The following is a 19,236-nucleotide window of genomic DNA, read 5'->3' on the forward strand; positions in this document are numbered from 1 at the left end:
GGAAACTAGAAGAATGTGTCCTTAAAGCCAAGTGAAGAACACATTCTAAGAATGAAGGAATGAGCAACCGAGTCATATGCTGCTGACTGGTCAAGTAAGATGAAAAGTGAGAGCTAGTCATTGGATTTTTAACATCATGGTCATTGGTAACTTTGTTAAGAACAATTCAGCAAAGCAAATTGAGGAGAGAATGGGGAAAAAGGAGAATAAACAGCTCAAGCACAGGCAACTCTCTAGAAGAGTTTGCTATAAGGGAAGAAGAAATATGGAGCAGTAGCTTGAGTGGAGGGGGTGAAGTCAAGAACAGGTTTTATTTTTTAAGATGGAAACATGCTTATACATCTGATGGGAAAGAGCCAATTAAGGGAAGGAAACTGATGATGTAGGAGAAAGAGGGGAGAATTGCTGAAGTGATGCCCTTAAGTTAGGAAGAGGGGATGGAACCAGCATAAGACTGGAGGGGCTAGCCTTAGAGAGGAACATGGACAGGTCATCTACAGTTAACAGGAGGCAGGCAGAGTATGCAGGGTAGGAGCTGGTTGAAATTCTCTTCTGTTGCTTCAACTGTCTCAGCGAAATTAGGAAACCAGGTCATGAGCTGAGAGTGAGCAAGGAGGAAGGAGCATTAGATGTTTGAGGAAAGGGTGTGAAATGGTCACCTAGGAGAGTGAAAGAATGAGGGAAATATAAAACCACCATACCAACTTACATTACCCCCAGAAGTGTATGAGAGTACCAGCCTTGACAGTAGTGGGTAGACTAATTTTTCAATATTTGCTAAACTGGTAGGTTAAAAAATATCACACTGCTCATTTAATTTTCATGTCTGATCATTAGTGAGGTTTAACACCTAGTCATATTATTGGCCACTGTATTTCCTCTTTTGTGAATTGTCTGCTTTTTTCCTTTGCTCATTATTTCATTCATTGAGGTATTAGTATTTTTCTTCATAGGTTTGTATGAATCCTTAAGATAAGGGTATGAGATAATAGAAAATATGTATTGTTCTGTGATCCCAGTTCCCGGCATAGAGCTCCTGAAACCTTTGTAATTTCCAAAGTGGTAAGGGCACTAGGAGCATCTCTTCCTCTAATTAAGTAGCTCTGGGTGGGCTCCTGGGTGAGGACTGATCACTGAAAAGATCAAGCCACGATTAGAAGCTTGGAATTTTCAACTCTACTCTACTTCCATTCTCTAGAGAGGGGAGAAGGCCTGAAAATGGAGTTAATGATGAATCATGCTTATGTGATGAAGCCTTCATAAAATCCCCAAAGTGCAGGTTTCAGAGAACTTCCAGATTGGTGAAAACATTCATGTACCAGGAAGGTGATGTACCCCAATCCATGGGGATGTGGCTTCTGTGCACGGAATCCTCCCAGGCCTCATCCTATGTATTTCTTCATCTGGTTGTTCATCTGCATCTTTTATCATATTCTTTTACAAACTGGTAAATGTATTTCCCTGAATTCTATGACATGCTTTAACAAACTAATTGAACCCGAGAAGGTTCATTGGAACCTCTAATCCATAGCCAGGTGGTTGGTAAAAAGCACAGGTGATAACTTGGCTTGTGACTGGTGTCTGAAATATGTGTGTGTGTGGGGGGGGCAGGTCAGTCTTGTGGGACTGAGGCCTTAACCTGTGGGATCTGACACTACTTCCAGGTAGACAGTGTTAGAATTGAGTTAAATTGTAGGACACCCAGCTGGTGTCACAGAAAATTGCTTGGTGTCGGGTAAAACCCCTACATGTTTAGTGACCAGAAGTGTCAGAAGTAAAGTATTCTATGAGTGTGGTAGTAGTGTGAGAGTAGAGACACACAGGAAAGAAAGACATAGGAGGGAAGAACTGTATTTTTCCTTACACAGAAAGTAGAAAACTGAGTTTTTCCTCATTAAGGGTATCAATTATAATTATAAAAATTGTTTTTTAAGTATCTGAAATATTTCAGGCCTGATGAAAGATATTTATTCTATTGAAACTCCAATCAAAACCTGATGTCCTCCAGGCATGGATATATAGGCAGCAAATGGGGCACATTACCTTAAGTGATGCAAGGGGATGTTCTGGTCCCAAGAGGCTCCAGTGAAAAGCAGCCAGGTCCTCATCTGGGAGAATGTGGTTACCTATAAAGTATATTTGTCATTTATTGACTGTACAAATGTTTTTTAGAGCCTCCAGGACATGAAAGGATTTCTGGGAGAGAAGACGACCGAATAATTCACATAGGTCTATATTCTTAATGTAACAACTAGAGGAACTATGTGTGGATTACTTACTATGTATTATATGCATTATATGCATCATCTTTATAATAACTGTATATAGTATTTTTATTATCTCCATTTTATAAGGAAACTGAAGTTTGAAAAAGTTTGGTGACTTTGCCCAAAGTGACACATCTACCAAGGGCCCACGCCAGGATAGGAACCTAGGAATGTCTGACTCCAAAGTCCATGCTTTTTTTTCTCACTCAGTCATGCTGCCTTTTATAATAATAGTCACAATTACTGACTGCCTACTAAGTGCTGGGCATTTTATATATCTTTTTTCATTTAACTTTATCAATACCACTGTGAGGATTAATATTCCATTTTACAGTTGAGGAAACTGAAACCAGGGAGGTGTAACTTCAGTGATTTGCCCAAGGCCTAACTCTAAAACTTGTGCTGATTCCACTAGATTATCCAAGCTCAAATCCTTTGGGATTATAAACAGAGGTCCACCCGAGACAAGATATTAACCTTCATGCTGTCAGTACTGTAAAATCAACTCAAAACATAATCAACATTCTTCAACTTACTTTGAAATACATCTTTAAAAGAAAGATGGATAGATTGACAGAATGGATAGATCTATGATAAAGCAAGTGTAGTAAAATGTTAATGGGAGAAAACAGGTGGTAGATAGAGGATTTTCACTGCAAAGTTCTTTCAGTTTTGCTGTACTTTGGGGAATTTTCATAATAAAATGTCAGCACAACAGAAACAAAAAGAAAAGCATGAATTATTTGTGTTCCTGATCTAAATTTAGACACTGGGAAAGAAATGCTAATGCTCTGAGTGGGAAACCATAGTTGTCTAGGGCTAGTAAAACATTTGGCCTAAGATAGTACTCTGCATAAAATACTTACAGAATGTAACAAAAGAAAAAGTTTTAGACAAATCAAAATAATGTTCTGGAATATCCGGTATTAATTCATAAGATAAATATGCCAAGTTTCTAGTAAGAAGCCCAGAAGCACAGCGTTTGGCATACAGACTTTCAGAAGATAAGTCCAACAATGATAAGCTAAATCGCTCTAGTCTTCACCTCTTTATATTGGAACAGGAAATTTTACCAACCACTGGAGTCTGTTCTTTGGATCACCTACCTAGCAGGGCAGCAAATATGGGAAAATTCATCCGCTTCAGGCCCAGCTGCTTGGCCACCTCCTGCATCAGGAACTGATTGGTAGTGAGATTCTTCCCATTCCAGCTGAGCTTCAGAGCATGGGAACTATAGTAAGAGGGAATATTGTAGAGAGCATACTCGGAGTCATGGGCAAGAAGGCCATGGAAGCCATTTTCCCTGAAAAAAGCCACCACTTCCAAATGGTGGTCTTCAAGGCTCTGAAAGACCTAGGAGGGAAGAAGAGAACACATCATGCAACAGAAGCTGACCTGCAATTGGTTAGAAGTCAGGAAGGTTAATAACAGAATTTTATAGTTTGTTCAAATTTAAGATTATAAGGCTGAACAAAATACTCTTTAAAAAAAAAAAAAAAGCCTCTCCTAGCCTAGAACTTCCTTAAACACAAGCAGCTTCATCCAATGTGTTCATTCAAATGCCCACTGTTTTGACTCCTTGCATGAAACTATGGCCTGAGGCTCTCTAAAAGAATACTGAAATCAACATGGTATATATTATTTAAGATTTTTATTTAAACAATAACAGAGGAGACCTTTGCTAGAATGATAACAAAGCTATATTATTGCTCAGCACCTTCTATATACCATTTGTACTTTATTGTCTCAGCATAACAACCATGGGCAAGGTAGATATGGATGAAAAAACGTACAAGTAGAAAATGACACAGAAGGTTGAATAACATATAGCTAGACTCTGAATCTAAGTTCATCTAATTCTTTTTTAAATCCCTGCTTTTTTCTTCAGAGTGCCTTAAAGCACTTGGCTCCAAAATAGGGCACTTCCAACAGTTAGAAGTCTGAAACTTCACCTCATTTTAAAAATGGAAAAAGTAAGGCTGCAAGAGGTTGGCTGCTCCCAAAATTGCATAATTAAGTGACTACATACAGGATTCAAACCCAAGCTGATCTGACTCCAAAAAGCATACTGTCTGTTGTACCAGGCTTCTTCCTGGAGAAGCACTGTTTTTAATGTAATAGAGGCAGACTATTAAGTACCATTCCCGTGTACACCTCTATTGCTGTACATAAAGCATACTAAAGTGATCTGCACAATGTGCATAAATGCTTATTGGGGCTTTACCACACTAAGTTCCTTGGCCGCAGAGACTTTAACTTATCATCTCTGTATTCCTGGCTCATATCAGTATTCCTGGAGCATAGTACTATGAAAAATAGTTACTAACAGATACTGGACATGTACTATGTGCTAAACAATATTCCAATTACTTCATATACATTAACTCATTTAACACTCAAAACAATCTTTGGGGGCCATAACTATTATTATTATCCCCATTTTACATTAGATCCCTAAGATCCTATGGCTGGAAGGAGCAAAGCCTGGAATTTGGCTCTAGAGCCTACATTTTGTTGAACTCAGCTGACCTGTTTTTTTTCATTTAATTTTTAAAGGAATAGTAGTTTTCCAGAGTCTTACAGGAGTTTCAATGCATTAAGCTTTATCTAAGCTATAGAAAGGGAGTCTAGTCACAGTAGATAGCCATGTCACATATTATGTTACACGGGGGCGGGGGGCACTAGTAAACAGATAGCAAAGCAAAGTCTGTATTTGTTTGATATCCAGGCAAAGGAAGCAAAAATCCTTAGTTTGCATTGCAACATATTTACGTCTAGAGTTATGATTAACTCTAGATGGGTCAGGGTAGGAGTATAGTCTTTTGCTGTCTCCTGGTGATGGTTTCTTCCAGCATTTACTACTGATTGAGCGTCCATCTGCCTTGTACCAGGCATAGTGCTGAGTGTGATACGTTCTCTCTCACTGCCACAATCTGACCAAGTAGGTGTTATAAGCCCCATTGCTCTGATAAGGAAACTGAGGCTCAGAGAAGTAATGTGGCATGTTCAGGGCCACAGAGCTGGGAAACAGGAACCTAGGTCAGACTGACCCCAAAGTCCTTGCTCTTTCTGCTGCAACACATTACCTTTAACTGGTCTAAAGCTGATTATGCCACCATTCAAGTGATTTCAACCCCAGAAAGCCACGAATTAGTGATTTTTAACAAATCTGGTGGCCCTTATAACTTTAGGAATGTAAATCACAATAACTTGGAAAGCATTTCCTTTTTTTTAAGGGCTGCAACCACAGCAATATGGAGGTTCCCAGGCTACGGGTCTAATCAGAGCTACAGCCACCAGCTTATGCCACAGCAACACAGGATCCGAGCCACGTCTGCAACCTACACCACAGTTCACGGCAATGCCAGATCCTTAATCCACTGAGCGAGGCCAGGGATCAAACACACAACCTCATGGTTCCTAGTCGGATTTGTTTCCGCTGCACCACAACGTGAACTCCTGGAAAGCATTTTCAAAATATACAAACCCGTGCCTCACCTCAGATCTGCTAAATCAATTTTCTGAGTGTGACCCAAATACCTATATTCCAAAATAGCTTCCAGTAGGTTCTGATGCACATTCCCAATTAAGAGCCACTGAGCAAATTCAATTACTCATTTTTAAAAACGTTTTAGCTTTGTTGAGATATAATTGATATAGGAATTATAAGATATTTAAAAACATCCAAGTGATCTGATGTGTATATATATATATATATATATATATATATATATATATATATACACCCAATTACTCATTTTACTATTTAGGCAACTAGCCTTAGAAAGGATAGATGACTTGACATGGTTATCTAGTTAATCATCAGCAGAACCAAGTTAGAACAAAAGTCTCATGATTCCAGATATAAAACTTCTTTCATTACATATTCTGGGGTAAGTAACAGAAAACAATAGGAGTTTCTGTTGTGGCTCGGAGTTCCCATTGTGGGTCAGTGGGTTACGAACCCAACTAATATCCATGAGGATGCGGGTTCTATCCCTGGCCTTGCTCAGTGTGTTAAGGATCTGGTGTTGCCATGGCTATGGTGTAGATCACAGATGTGGCTCAGATCCTGCGCTGGCTGTGGCTGCGGCGTAGGCCGGCAGCTGTAGCTCTGATTTGACCCCTAGCCTGGGAACATCCATATGCCGCAGGTGTGGCCCTAAAAAAAGCAGAGAAAGAAAAAAGAAAACACTAGAATACAAATCTCACAAATAATCTCTCACAGGTCCTCAACACCCTACTCATATTAGGCTAGTTTTCTAACCACCTTCTCCAAAATTACTGTTTCCTTTTCTTTGCTCACTTGATTTCCGTGCCTATAGTGCCATACTGCCTCTCTTTCCCAATGTTCCAAATAATTTCCATAGGCCTACCATCTCTTACATAAATCCTTTGATTATTTCTCTCCTCTTAACTCTTATAGCACTGAGACAGTTGAAGCAGTCAAGAAACTAACTTCACGATGCCATCATCTGCAAGTTTTAAGACCACAGATTCCTTCTTACTTTTGTTTATATCCTCTGTGGTCCTAATCAGCACCAGAAAAGACAGAGCTAGAGTCGACAGAACAGCAAAGGAAAGGCCTACAGAGGTTGTAAAAAATGAAAGCAGCCCTGGCAAATGAAAGGGCACCACCATTTCAGTATTAGATTTCAATAACATATATACTGAAGTCACTGGAAAAATCTGCCTGGATTATAGGTTACTTACAGCTCAAGTAGCAAAGTAATATTAGATATCAATTGAGCAACTACTATGTACCAGATACTGTGCCAAGCACACCTCATGTCTACTAACCTTGCAATAACATCATGAGGCATTATTATCTCCCTTTTACAGATGAGGGAACAACGAGGCTCAGAGGTTGAAGAACTTGACCAAAGTTACACACTTAAAAAGTGAAGCTAGCCAATAAGCACGTGAAAAGATGCTCAACATCAATTATTAGAGGAATGCCAATCAAAAAACCATAACGAAAAACCAATTAACACAAACTAGGATGGCTATAATTTTTAAAATGTGGAATAACAAGGGTGTGGAATAAATGGAATTCTCTGTACCTTGCTGGTGGAAATGTAAAATGGTGTAGCCACTTTGGAAAATAGTCTGGGAGGTCCTCAAATGGTTAACATAGGGTTATTATATGATCTAGTAGTAATTCTACTCATATGTATACATACCCAAGGGAACTGAAAACATATGTTCACATATTCATGAAAGTCAGAAGTTGAAACAACCCAATGTCTATCAACTAATAAATAAATGGATAAAAAAGAGGTAAAAAGATGGTATAGTCATACAAAGGAATATTATTCAACCATAAAAAGAAATGAAATACTGATTCATGTTACATGAAGACTGACTCTTGAAAAAATTATAAAGTGAAAGCAACCAAACACACTTTTATATGAATTGTCCAGAACAGGAAAATACAGTGATGGAAAATAGATTAGTGGTTGCCAGGGACTGAGAGGAAGAGGGATTGGAGAATAACTGCTAGCAGGTACTGGGTTTCCTCTTGGAGTGATAAAAAATGTCCTGGAATTTGATAGTGGTGACAGTTGCACAACTCTGTGAACAGACCAAATGCAATTGAACTGTACACTTTAAAATGGCAAATTTTATGGTATGTGAACTATATCTCAACTTTAAAAAGTGGAGTTAGGATTCAAATGCAGCTCTGCCGACAAAGCCAATGCTCTCTAACCCTTGCTTTAAAAACTCTAGATTATGGAAAATTGTAAAATGCAAAGGTAAAGAGAATAGCATAATGAACCCTCATGATGCCATTATCCAGTTGCATAAACCAACTTTAAGTCATTATTGTTTCATCTACCTTACTCCTTTGTTTCTGGCATTTTTTTAGTGAAAGATTTTTATTTTGATTTAAAGAAATCATGTAACATAAAATTTACCATCTTAACCATTTTTAAGTGTATAGTTTGGTAGTATTAAGTATACTCACATTGAGACAGATCTTCAGAAATTTTCTACCTTGCAAATCTGAAACTTTATACCCATTAAACAACTCTGCATTTCCCCCTTCCTCAGCTATTGGCAACCACCATTCTACTTACTGCTTCTGTAAATTTGACTACTTTTTTGGGGGAATCATATGATATTTGCCTTTTCGTGACTGGCTTATTTCACTTAACATGTCCTCAAGGTTTATCTATGTTGTACCATGGACTGGATTTCCTTCCTTTTAAAGGCTGAACAATATTATACTGTATGTATACACCACATCTTCCTTATCTATTTATCTGTCAATGGACATTTGAGTTGCTTCCACTTATTGGCTATTTTGGATAGTGCTGCTATGAACATGGATGTGCACATATCCCTTAGTGATCCTGCTTTCAGTTCACTGGGTAAATACCCAGCAGCGGAATCACTGAATCATATGGTAGTTCTATTCTTAATTTTTAAAGGAAACTCCATATTGTTTTCCATAGTGGCTGCACTGTTTACATTCCAGCGCACAAGTGTTCCAAATTCTCCAAAACCTCACCAACCCTTGTTATTTTTTTTTCCTTCTAATCAAAGCTGCAGCTGCCGGCCTACACCACAGTCACAGCAATGCCAGATCTGAGCTGCGTCTGCGACCTACACCACAGCTCATAGCAACACCGTATCCTTAACCCACCAAGCAAGGCCAGGGACCCAAATGACATCTTCATGGTTTGTTACTGCTGAGCCACGATGGGAATTCCTTTCCTTTTTTTTTTTTTTTTGTCTTTTTGCTATTTCTTTGGGCCGCTCCCTCGGCATATGGAGGATCCCAGGCTAGGGGTCAAATCGGAGCTGTAGCCACCGGCCTATGCCAGAGCCACAGCAACGCAGGATCCAAGCCGCGTCTGCAACCTACACCACAGCTCACGGCAATGCCAGATCGTTAACCCACTGAGCAAGGGCAGGGACCGAACCCGCAACCTCATGGTTCCTAGTCGGATTCGTTAACCACTGCGCCACGACGGGAACTCCCTTTTCCTTTTTTAATAGTAGCATCCTAATGAGTGTGAAGTAATATCTCATTGTGGTTTTGACTTGCACTTCTCTGATGACTAGAGAATGATTGCTGGTCAGGTCTGGTATACTTTAAAGCACATTTCAGATATCAAATCACCAATAAACACTTCATTACTTATCTGTAATGGATAAAGACTTCAAAAATAACAGGAGTTCCTGTGTGGTTCAGTGAGTTTAGAATCCAGCGCTGTCACTGCAGTGGCTGCTGTGGCATGGGTTCTATCCCTAGCCCGGGAACTTCCACATGCTAAGGGTGCAGCCAAATTTTTTTTTTTAATTTTTAAGAAACAACAAACATAATACTATCGTTTCACCCAATAACACTAACAATAGTTTCTTAACAATATTCAATCCCCATTCTATTTTCCATGATTGTCTCAAAAATGTCTTTTGATAGTTGGTTTGTTTTATAGCAGTTGCCCTTCCCTTTATTTAAATACCATTTTTTTGTTGAAAAAAAAGTCATTTTTTTGGCCACGCCCATAGCATGCATAAATTTCTGGGCCATAGATTGAGCCCCAGCCACAGCAGTGACAAAACCTAATTCTCAGCTGCTAGGCCACCAGGGAATTCCCAATACCTCTTTTTTTAAATTACAGAGGTAATACAGATTATTCAATAAATAATGTTGAGATGACTGGATATTTATAATAAAAATAAGGTGGATCCATCCCTTACACTTTGACTGGGATAACCACAAAAAATAATAGAAGATACCATGGGGGAATTTTTAAAAATATAACCTCAGTGGGGAAAGTTTAAGAGAAAATCCAGTAACAGCAAAGAGAAAGATCAATCCTCTTGACTACATAAAACAAAACATTTCTGCTTGGGGAAAAGTGAATGACAAACTGCAAAAAAAAAAAAAAAAACACCCCAAAAGTCATAGTGCACAGGGCTAATTTCTTTAACAGAGAAGAAAACACAAAAGCCTAACAACCCAGAAGAACATTTCACACACAAAAAAGAAACACAAATAGATCTTAAGCATATAAAAAGATAATGATATTCACTTGTTTATTGAGAAAAGTGAAAATTAAAATAACACTGAAACATGGTATTTTTCCTATAGGATTAGCAATTATTGCATTGGTGAGGGAATCGAATGCCTGCAAATATTAAAGGTTGGGATATAAATCATATAATATCTAGGGAGAGCAATTTGGCAAGCTCTTTCAAAGTTACAAATGCACATATCTTTTGACTCAGCAATTTTGCTTCTAAGGATTTATCTTTTAGATATGGAAAGCACTTGAAACAACAAAGCAAATGCCCAACTATAAGCAATGGCACTGCAACTACACAAGGTATTTACTGCAGCATTATTTGTAATAGCTGAAAACTGCAAACAATCTAATTACTTGACCTTTAATAAGGGACTAATTGTGTATAATATAACATATGCATGCAATGGAATAGGGTGGAACTGTGAAAAATAAGGACAAAACCGTGTACTCACGTGGAAAAATTAGCATGATATATTAAATGATAATAGCAAAGTACAGAACATTATATAATCAGTATACTATCATTAGTGTTTTTTAAAAGGTGTATTTGTGTGTGCCTATATAATATTATATATATATATATACAAGGGATTTACATGCATAGTTATATGTTTGCTTTTACATGCATAGCATTTCTGGAAGAATACACAACAAACTGATAATATTGCACATCTCTGGGGAAGAGAACCTAGTGGCTAGGGACAAAGGTGGAAGAGGGATTTTTCCCCCATATATCCCTTTGTAACTTTTGAATTTTTGTACCATGAATTGCAACTTATTTAAAAGATAAATTACTACTGAACAAAAGCAGAACATACTCTAGATTAAAAAAATCAAACAAAAGAGAAGGGTGAACAGTGAGAAATAATAGTCCTCTTATCCCCATTCCCTGGGGGTAACTGTTATTCCAAGCCTTTCCCATGAAGAGTCTGATTCACAGGTCTAAGGCTAGGCTGGGAATCTATTTTTTAAACAATTTTATTGAGGCTTATTGATATACAAAAAGCTGTACATAATGTATGAAACGATGAGTTTAGAGATAAATATCATCACTACAGTCTATACCATAAACATAGCTATCACCTCCAAAAGTTCCCTCCTGCCTCTATTATTATTTTTTTTGTGTGTGATAAGAACACTTACAATCTCTTAGGAAATTTTTGGAGCAGGGGAGTTCCCGTTGTGGCTCAGAGGGTTAAGAACACAACTAGTATCCACAAGGATGTGGGTTCGATCCTTGGTCCTTCTCAGTGGCTTAAGGATTTGGCATTGCTGCAAGTTGTGGCAGATACGGCTTGGATCAGTGTTGCTGGAGTTGTGGAGTAGGAGGGCAGCTGCAGCTCCGATTTGACCCCTAGCCTAAGAACTTCCATATGCCGCAGGTGCAGCCATAAAAAGAAAAAAAAAAAGATCTACTCTTAGCAAATTTCTAAGTGTACAATACAGCATTAACTATAAGCACTATGCTGTGCAGTAGATTTCTAGGACTTACTTACCTCATATAACCAAAAGTTTATACTCTTTGAGTAAAATCTCCCCACCTTCCCCTCCCACCAACTCCTGGCAAACACCATTCTACTCTCTTCTTCTAAGAGTTTGACAATTTTAGATTCCACATATAAGAGTATCATGAAGTGTTTGTCCTTTGAGGTCTGGCTCCATTTCACTTAGCATAATGGCCTCCAGGTTTACCTATGTTGTCCCAAATGGCAGGATTTCCTTAATATTCCATTGTATGAATATACCACATTTTCTTTATCCACTCATGCAACAACGGGCATTTGGTTTGCTTCCAAGAACCCAGGTGATTGTCATAATGAGAGGCAAGTTCAAGAACAGTGTTCTCTTCTCTGATCACACAGCTTGGCAATTTAGTTCTAGCAAAATAAAATCTAGAATGACTGATGCAATTAAATCCTGACCAAGGCAAGGAAAAAGCCTTCCAGCCACAACACCCCTTGAAACAGCTGAGCACCCTAGCTCCATTTCCACATATATAATGTCTGCTAGCCCTGAACCAGAATGAGTTCCTGGCTTAAACTGGTCCAGTTCAGTTGTTAACCTTGCAATTTTCTAGGACACTAAAATGTTTTAGGTGAGATTTAACAACATATGCAAACAACTAACCAGAAAAGTAGCACAATTGAGTTTTAAAGAAAGTAGGAATTGAGATTCTGAACTATCTACAGCTTTTAATTGTTGGCTTACTGTTCAGCCCAACAAACATGCATTGAGGGATTACTAAAGGATAGGATGTAGAGAGCACAGAGTAAGCCACACAGGGAGATGGGATTAAGATGGCAACAGAAGGGCCGGAGGTCAACTTCTCTCCTAAAATCAACAAAATTCACAACTAAAGGCTGAGCAGTCTTCACCCAAATGGACCAGAAACCTTAAAAAAGATATCCTACTCCAGAAGAAAAAGAGGAGGCCACATCAAGAGGTAGGAGGGGCGATTACATGATAAGTGCAACCCCATACCTCCTGGTGGGAAGCCCCACACATTGGAAAGCAACTGGTTCAGAGACTCACCTGCAGGAGTGAGAGTTCTGAGCCACACATCAAACTCCCACGTGTGGGGATCTGGCACTTGCAGAAAGAGCCCCTGGAGCATCTGGCATTGAAGGCCAGACGGGCTTGTGAGCAGGAACTCCACAGGACTGGGGGAAACGTAGACCACATTCTTGAAAGATGCACACAGACTTTCATGTGCACTGGGTCCCGGGGCAAAGCAGTCTCCATAGGAATGTGGGTCAGACCTGACTGCAGTTCTTGGAGGGCCTCCTGGGAAAACGGGGTGACTGGGTAGCATTGTGGGGAGGGACATTGGAGGAAATGGTCCCAGGACTGTTCACTGGCATGTGTTCCCCGAGAGGTGGCCATTTTGGGAAAATCTAGCCCCACTCACCAGCGCTCAGAAGCTCCAGGCCAAACAATAATCCAATTGGGATCAGAGCCCCACCCATCAGTAAAGAGGCTACCTAAAGACCCTCCAGGCACACAGCCATCTCTAATCTCACTATAGACAAAGCCTCACCCAACAGAGGGATAGGAATCATCTCCACCTACCAGTGGGAAGGCATCAGTCCCAACCATCAGGAAGCCTACAGCAAGCCCCCATATCAACCTCGGCCACAAGGGGGGCAGACACCAGAAGAAAGAGAGGCTACAACTCTATTATATGTAAAAAAGTGCACACCAAAAACCTATAAAAATGAAAAGACAGAGAACTATAACTCAGATGAGGGACAAAGAAAAAAATCCAGAAAAACAGCTAAGTGATCATGAGATTCTCAGCCTCCAGGAAAAAGACTCTAGCCTGTTGATGCTGAAGATGATGCAAGACATTGGAAATAAACTGGAGGCAAAGATGGATAACTTACAGGAAACACTGAGAAAAGAGGTACAAGATACAAAACTTAAACAAGAAGAGATGAAAAATACAATAACTGAAATAAAAAATTTACTAGAAGCAGCTAACAGCAGAAGACAGGAGGCAGAAGAACAAATAAGCGGGTTGGAGGACAGATTAGTGGAAATCACAGGTGCAGAATCAAAAAGAGAAAAAAGACTGAAAACAAATGAAGAGAGTCTCAGAGAACTCTGGGACAACGTTAAACACACCAACATCCTCCTGCCAGAAGGATAAGAGAGAGAGAAGGGGACAGAAAAAATATTCCAAGAGATAATAGCCAAACACTTCCCTAACATGGGAAAGGAACCACTCACTCAAATCCAGGAAGCACAACGAGTACCATATAAAATAAACGAACCCAAGGAGGAATACACTGAGACACATATTAATCAAAATGACCAAAAATAAAGACAAAGAGAAAATCTTGAAAGCAGCTACGGAAAAGAAATAACATACAAGGGAACCCAAATAAGGTTATCGGCAGATTTTTCAGCTGAAACTCTGCAGGCCAGAAGGGAGTGGCATGATATACTTCACGTGATGAAAGGAAAAAACCTCCAACCAAGATGACTTTACCCAGCAAGGCTCTCATTCAGATTTGAAGGAGACATCAAAACCTTCACAGATAAGCAAAAGCTGAGAGAATTCAGAAACAACAACAAATACTAAAGGAACTTCTCTAGGCAGAAAAGAAAAGCCCACAACAGGAAACAAAAAATTCCACAAACGACAAGGCTCACCAGTAAAGGAATATACACAGTAAAGATACGAAATCATCCATGCACAATTACCCCACCAAAATCAGAAATCATGAGAAGAGGTGGGTACACATGCAGGACACTGGAGATGCACTTGCAATTAAGAGACCAACAACTTAAAACAATCTCACATATACACAGACTCTCATATCAAAAGTTCAGAATAACTGCAAACCAAACATCTACAATTGATACACAAACAAATGAGAACAATGAACTCAAATACAACAGTAAAGATAGTCATCAAGCCAGAAGAGGAGAGAACAAGAGAAGGGAAGAAAAAAGAGCAACAAAAACAAATCCAAAGCAATTAATAAAATGGCAATAAGGACATACATAGCAATAATTACCTTAAATGTGAATGGACTAAACGCCCCAACCAAAAGACACAGACTGGCTGAATGGATACAAAAACAAGACCCATATATATACGCTGTCTTCAAGAGACCCACTTCACTTCTAGGGACACACACAAATTGAAAGTGAGAGGATGGAAGGACATAGTCCAGGCAAACAGGGATCAAAAGAAAGCTGGAGTAGCAATACTCATAACAGACAAAATAGACCTTAAATTGAAGAATATTTTAAGGGACAAGGAAGGTCACTACCTAATGATCAAAGGATCAATCCAAGAAGATGATATAACAATTTTAAATATCTACGCACCCAACATAGGTTCACCACAATATATAAGGCAACTGCTAACAACCTTTAAATGACAAATCGACAATAACACAATCATAGCCGGGGACTTTAACACCCCACTTACAGCAATGAACAGATCATCCAGACAGAAAGTCAATAAGGAAACACAGGCCCTGAATGATGCATTAGACCTGATGGACTTAATAGATATTTATAGGACATTCCATCCAAAAGCAACAGAATACACATTCTTCTCAAGTGCACATGGAACATTCTCTAAGATTCATCACATCCTGGGCTACAAATCCAACCTTTGTAACTAAGAAAATTGAAATCATAGCAAGCATCTTTTCCAACCACAACGCTATACGACTGGAAATCAACAAGAAGAAAACTGCGAAAAACACAAACACATGGAGACTAAACAACATGCTACTAAACAACCAATGGATCACTGAAGAAAACAAAGAGGAAATTAAAAAATACTTAGAAGCAAATGACAACAAAGATAAGACACTCCAAAACCTATGGGATGCAGCAAAAGCCATTTTAAGAGCAAAGTTTATAGCAATACAGAGTAAGCCACTTAAATGTGAGAACTCATTACTACCACAAGAACACAGAGAAAAAAGCACTTAACCAGTCATCAGTGAAGTAATGCTTTCTAGATGAAGCAACATCTATTTTTAAAACTCAAGTAAATACAGCTCCCTGAGAAATGTATAATATCTCATTTCTAATTATAAGTAATCTACAGCAGTGGCTTTGAAATTGTGCATCCCAAACCAGAATCTGGGTAGAGAATTAGACCAAATAACCAAACAGGTCAGGTGCTATTTTTTTCTTCATATTCTCTGTTTTATCTATTTTATATTTTGGCTCTGTCAGAAATATTTTATTGAAGAATATTTTCTATTACAAACAACTGGAAGTATTTATTACTAGAATGTAAGCTCCAAGAAGGCTAGGATTTCTTGGTCTGTTTTGTTTACCACTATACCTCCAGTGCATAGAACACACACAGAATAGGCAACCAATGAACCACTTAGACTTTCAACCAATGTTTACTGAGCCATGCACTGATACATGCCAGGCAGTGATCAGGTGTTAGGATACAATTGTGAACAAGAGCCTCAAATTCCTGTCCTCATAGAGCTGACATTCTAGTGATTAATATTTCAAAATAGGCACAGGACTAAGCAATTTAAGATATATCTCATTTATCCTTCTAACTCTGCAAAATGGGTATCATTAATCCTCCCCTCACCTTTAACAGAAAATTTAAAATAACTTGCACCAAATCACACAATTAGCCAGATCACAGAACTTGGATTTGAACCTGGTTAGGTCTGACTTCAAAATAATATTTTTCCCATCAAATACATTGCTTCTAATAAAAATGGCAACTGGAAAATTGTGCATACACTAACTTCAGATTAATTCATAAAGTAATTAATACATTAAGCACAGGGCCATAAAGAATAACTAGATCATAAACCTATTATTTGCAGTGATTATATTACACCCATCTTTTTCTTTAGAACCTCGCCTGACCACAGAGCTTCATGCAGAGGCAACACTGCTTTCTGGCCTCTGCAATACTTCTCCAGTATCATTCCAAATTCTGTTGGGATTCTAGCCTTGCTCGCATCTGCCATGTTAAATACATCAAATGGGTGTCCGACTCAGGTAGGGTTCTTTAGTCCACCTTTTCCACCCGTTCTCAATTCCAAAGCAAAAGAAATCAGAGATGACAAGGAAGCATCACTTTATAAGAAAAGTCAAGGGGAGACATGGATCATGTGTAAGTCTGCTTTAGCAATAGAAATATTGGATGGCTTATACTTCAGCTGCAAGGTCTATGTGCCTTGAAATCTAGTTATCTCAAAATTACAGATCAAAACCACTAAGATGCAAATTTGCATCACCACATACTGTGGAGTTCAACAACCATTAAGAAACTAAATTGATAAGCACAAAGCTAAGGAATAATGTCAAATAAAAACTAAGAATAGCAGCAATCAAAAACTTCAGCCAATTCAAGGCAACATTAACAAAGTAGACCTCTCTTCAAAGGTAGGAGTACCAGTTATCTACATACACACACATGGCAGAATCTTTACTATTAAATACTGTGGGCAAACTAGAGGTAGTAGAATATTGATCCAGTGTTAAGGCTAGTAAGGTGGTAATTTTAATTTATGAATACCTAAATTTTAGTACCTTTAATTGGTCTTAGGCTGCCAAGAGCCAGCCCATTTCTGTAGGTGAAACTGCCTGTCACATGTACGAACAAAGACTTCAACTTATTTAATCTGTTGTGGCTCATCTTTGGACTGGAAACCCTACTTTGAGAATAACTTTTATAATCAGCAGACACAGCAGGAATTTCACCATCCATTTGGTCCTATGCTCAAATTCAAGTGGTGGGGCAAATCTCGGGCAAGTCACTTCTTCATCTATGAAATGGAAATTTTTTTTCCTAAACTGCACAGGGGTATTAACAGTTAACAATATAAATATGTGAAATATTGAAGTTTACAATTTAAATTCAAAATTTTTTAGAAAAGTTGAAAATGAAAAAATTTAATAATTGCATTTTTGTGTCTGACTTACTCTTTGACTTGGAACAAGTTTGATGCCTTTCCTATGTACCCAGAGGTCAGTGTTAGGTCTTATATTTTTGTGTTATGATATGCAATAAAGAATTTAGCCTTGAATCCTTTTACTAGGAATGATTACCTTCAGCCTATTTCATAATGGAAAACAGCTGTTTAGAAATGTGGGCATTTCCAAACACAGACATTTTGCACAGTGTTTTTTTATATTTAGGGTTACTACTTCCGAGATATTTGCAGAGTTTTGGCATTTCAGTCACATCATACTTCACTTTCAGTACCATAGCACAGTATTTCAATATCTGCACTGTAGTATTCTTTCATAGGAAATCATTACAAAAATGTAACATCCACTGTAAACATAACAAACTATATTACTTTATTTTCATAAAAATATAATGTCAGAGAACCTTTTCTGGAATTCAATAGACAACTCTACAATATGGGGAATGTAATTCAGGCCATCACATTCATTTCTTGGAAACTAAGTCCAGCAAAGTCAGCTAGTTTATCTCCTGCCAAATGAGTTTCCCAAAGGCATAATTTTGCTAGGAATGAGCAAATACAACCACACATTGTGAAGGTATTTCTGAACAACTCTGATTTTATTCAAAGTGTCTAGATAAATTATAATGTCAACCAAACAGGTCAAATATATGATTTCAGTCTTTGTTCCTATGTTGAATGCATTTTGGATGCCAAATAAGTCATTTTTTCTCTCAGTATCTTCAGTACTGTACCTCAACTACGCCCATTAATCTCCTATGGACAGATTTCCATGACATGAATTAATAGGGCAGATTTCCATGACATGAATCTAGTAATTCACCAGGCAATATTCATTCAACTATGTTTGGTGCAAACCACAATGTTAATTACCAGTTCTTGACATGATTCATTTTGAACATTCTTGCACAGAAAGTGGAATCCTATGTAGTAATACAATGAACAGCTTTAAGTCCATGCAAAGTATTTCTGGAAAAAAAACTGTAGTTTCCTAAGTCCAACAGTTTATTGCAGAAGGACCATGAGTAGTCATATTCACTAATTTTAACCAATCTATAGTAAAAACTTCAAGACTTCTCTCAACAAACAAAATTCAGATGTTTCTGGATGTACCTATGACAGGCAAGTCCAAAAAGTCCAAAAGAGTTAGACTGCATCAATATACATATATATATTTATTTTGCCTTTTCTAGGGCCACTTCCTGTGGCATATGGAGGTTCCCAGGCTGGGGTCTAATAGGAGGTGTAGCCTCCAGCTGTAACATCCACTGTAAACATAACAAACTATATTATTTTATTTTCATAAAAATATAATGTCAGAGAACCTTTTCTGGAATTCAATAGACAACTCTACAATGTGGGGAATGTAATTCAGGCCATCACATTCATTTCTTGGAAACTAAGTCCAGCAAAGTCAGCCAGTTTATCTCCTGCCAAATGAGTTTCCCAAAGGCATAATTTTGCTAGGAATGAGCAAATACAACCACA

The 19,236-nt window shown here is 38.3% G+C and overlaps 1 protein-coding gene across 3 annotated transcripts in view; it reads right to left on the reverse strand.

Annotated features, from left to right (window-relative positions):
- Window positions 1-19,236, reverse strand: part of FAM120C (family with sequence similarity 120C) — a 137,967-nt gene that overhangs the window by 107,954 nt on the left and 10,777 nt on the right. For all 3 annotated transcript variants that reach the window (XM_047764383.1, XM_047764384.1, XM_047764385.1), the window contains exons 2-3: window positions 3,374-3,620; window positions 2,044-2,126 (exon numbers count right to left, since the gene is read on the reverse strand). In XM_047764383.1, coding sequence (XP_047620339.1) covers window positions 2,044-2,126; window positions 3,374-3,620 — 330 coding nt within the window. The remainder of the gene's footprint in view (window positions 1-2,043; window positions 2,127-3,373; window positions 3,621-19,236) is intronic.

The sequence above is a fragment of the Phacochoerus africanus genome, chromosome X (assembly GCF_016906955.1).
Source record: "Phacochoerus africanus isolate WHEZ1 chromosome X, ROS_Pafr_v1, whole genome shotgun sequence".
Lineage (NCBI taxonomy): Eukaryota > Metazoa > Chordata > Mammalia > Artiodactyla > Suidae > Phacochoerus > Phacochoerus africanus.